Source organism: Hyaena hyaena, unplaced genomic scaffold (assembly GCF_003009895.1).
Source record: "Hyaena hyaena isolate Hyena2069 unplaced genomic scaffold, ASM300989v1 scaffold_3423, whole genome shotgun sequence".
Lineage (NCBI taxonomy): Eukaryota > Metazoa > Chordata > Mammalia > Carnivora > Hyaenidae > Hyaena > Hyaena hyaena.
Window position 1 is genome coordinate 117 of NW_024084051.1, and position 2,043 is coordinate 2,159.

Below are 2,043 nucleotides of genomic sequence, written 5' to 3' on the forward strand. Positions count from 1 at the left end.
ATGGATTTACTTGAAAGGTAACTTGTAAAAGTTCTGGATTGAGGAAAATATATTATATCCACAAAAATCCATCACCTGTATACTTACCATGCATGGATGTTTAGTATGCAAAATACTCCCCAATTTAAAGATAGAGTACTGTGAGAAAAGAGGAGAAATAAACAAGCAAACAGGGGTGGGATGTTATGGACCCGGGAACTGTTTTCCTAGGACAAAAGAAACTCCATGACATCCCGTAAGGGATGAAGAAGCACTAACAGAATCTACTGACAAGAAGAGACCTGGGGTAACAATAGGGAGGCCCCTGGTTAACAAAGCTGAGACCTGAGGCAGAGGGAGATCCGGGGTCACGAGCAGGAGTGGCCAGTGTCATACAATAGACACCTGTGCTGGACACCATCGTGTTATGAGAGACTTGTTAGCGGAGGCCTGTAAGGCCCGAGAACGCCGATCATGAGCCAGACTAGGAGAACCTCCCTCCACCAGCATGTGGACACTTGGCTTCTTCTGTGTCAGATGTCCTTTGAGAAGGAGGAATAAGAGGGAAGATCTGTGGGAGGAAAGTAATAGCTCCAACAGGGAGTTTAAATTATTTTCACTCAAATTAGTGATTTCACAGAGGAGGAGACAAGAGAATTTTAATCCATATGTTTATTTATTTATGTATTCTGATCATGAAAAAGAGGCTTGGAGGATAAGAAGAGATTGGTTGTAGAAAACAGAAAATAGGTCCCGCGCGCGCTGGAGACGGCGGCCACGGTGGGAAGGTTTCTCCGGGCTTCGGTTGCCCGACATGTGAGTGCTATTCCTTGGGGCATCTCTGCCTCTGCAGCCCTTCGACCTGCTGCTTCCCGAAGAACATGCTTGACAAATGTATTGTGGTCTGGTTCTGCCCAAGCAAAATTCGCTTTTAGCACCAGTTCCACACACCATGCTCCTGCCGTCACCCAACACGCGCCCTATTTTAAGGGCACCGCCGTTGTCAACAGAGAGTTCAAAGACCTAAGCCTTGATGACTTTAAGGGGAAATATTTGGTGCTTTTCTTCTACCCTTTGGACTTCACCTTTGTGTGTCCTACAGAAATTGTTGCTTTTAGTGACAAAGCCAAGGAGTTTCACGATGTGAACTGTGAAGTTGTTGCGGTTTCGGTGGATTCGCACTTCACCCATCTCGCCTGGATAAACACACCGAGGAAGAATGGCGGTTTGGGCCACATGAACATCGCACTCTTGTCAGATTTGACTAAACAGATTTCCAGAGACTACGCCGTGCTGCTGGAAGGCCCTGGTGTTGCTCTGAGAGGTCTCTTCATAATTGACCCCAATGGAATCATCAGGCATTTGAGTGTCAATGATCTCCCCGTGGGCCGAAGCGTGGAAGAGACCCTCCGCTTGGTGAAGGCGTTCCAATTTGTGGAAACCCATGGAGAAGTCTGCCCAGCAAACTGGACCCCGGATTCTCCTACAATCAAGCCACATCCAACTGCTTCCAGAAAATACTTCGAGAAGGTAAACCAGTAGATCATCCACCCCGTGTACCTGCAGCTCCTCCCATCAGAAAAGAATCACAGTTGGAACTCATCTATTAGCATTTCAAAGATGATTATTTATAGAAGAGAAAAAACCAATTATGTTTGTATTCATAAATAATACTCAGTGTTTTCCTTTTGTAACATTGGCTAAGGCTTTTACATGTACTCACACAGAGCGTCCTTTATTGGTAACCTGTTGGTAGCTAGCTAGTTTATAGAATTTGCTAGATCACCTATTCCTTGGATTGTGTCTTCAATGGGAAGAGTAAATCCTCTTCTCTCTCAGCCTTACTTGAACCTCTGTGTGCAGTGGAGAAGTCTAACAAGCTCCGAAAGATTCTGATCAAGGGTCCTGAAATTTTCTTCTTGGATTTCTTTGTACTAAACTGAATTCTCTTTTCAAGTAACAAAGATCATAGTTTGAAGGTGTTAACATCAACAGACTGCTTTAATTCTTGCAGTGGATGTATGTGTACTTGAAACAAATCTCAGTGTTTTTTAAAAAAAAAAC

At 44.3% G+C, this 2,043-nt stretch overlaps 1 protein-coding gene across 1 annotated transcript; it reads left to right on the plus strand.

The window, feature by feature from the left end:
- Positions 1-729: 729 nt before the first annotated feature.
- Positions 730-1,609, plus strand: LOC120227763 (thioredoxin-dependent peroxide reductase, mitochondrial-like; the record flags this gene model as incomplete). The annotated part of the gene is made up of 1 exon (XM_039225801.1): positions 730-1,609. A coding segment is annotated over one exon (792 nt), but the record flags the coding sequence as incomplete, so codon positions are not given.
- Between the last annotated feature and the right edge of the window lie 434 nt (positions 1,610-2,043).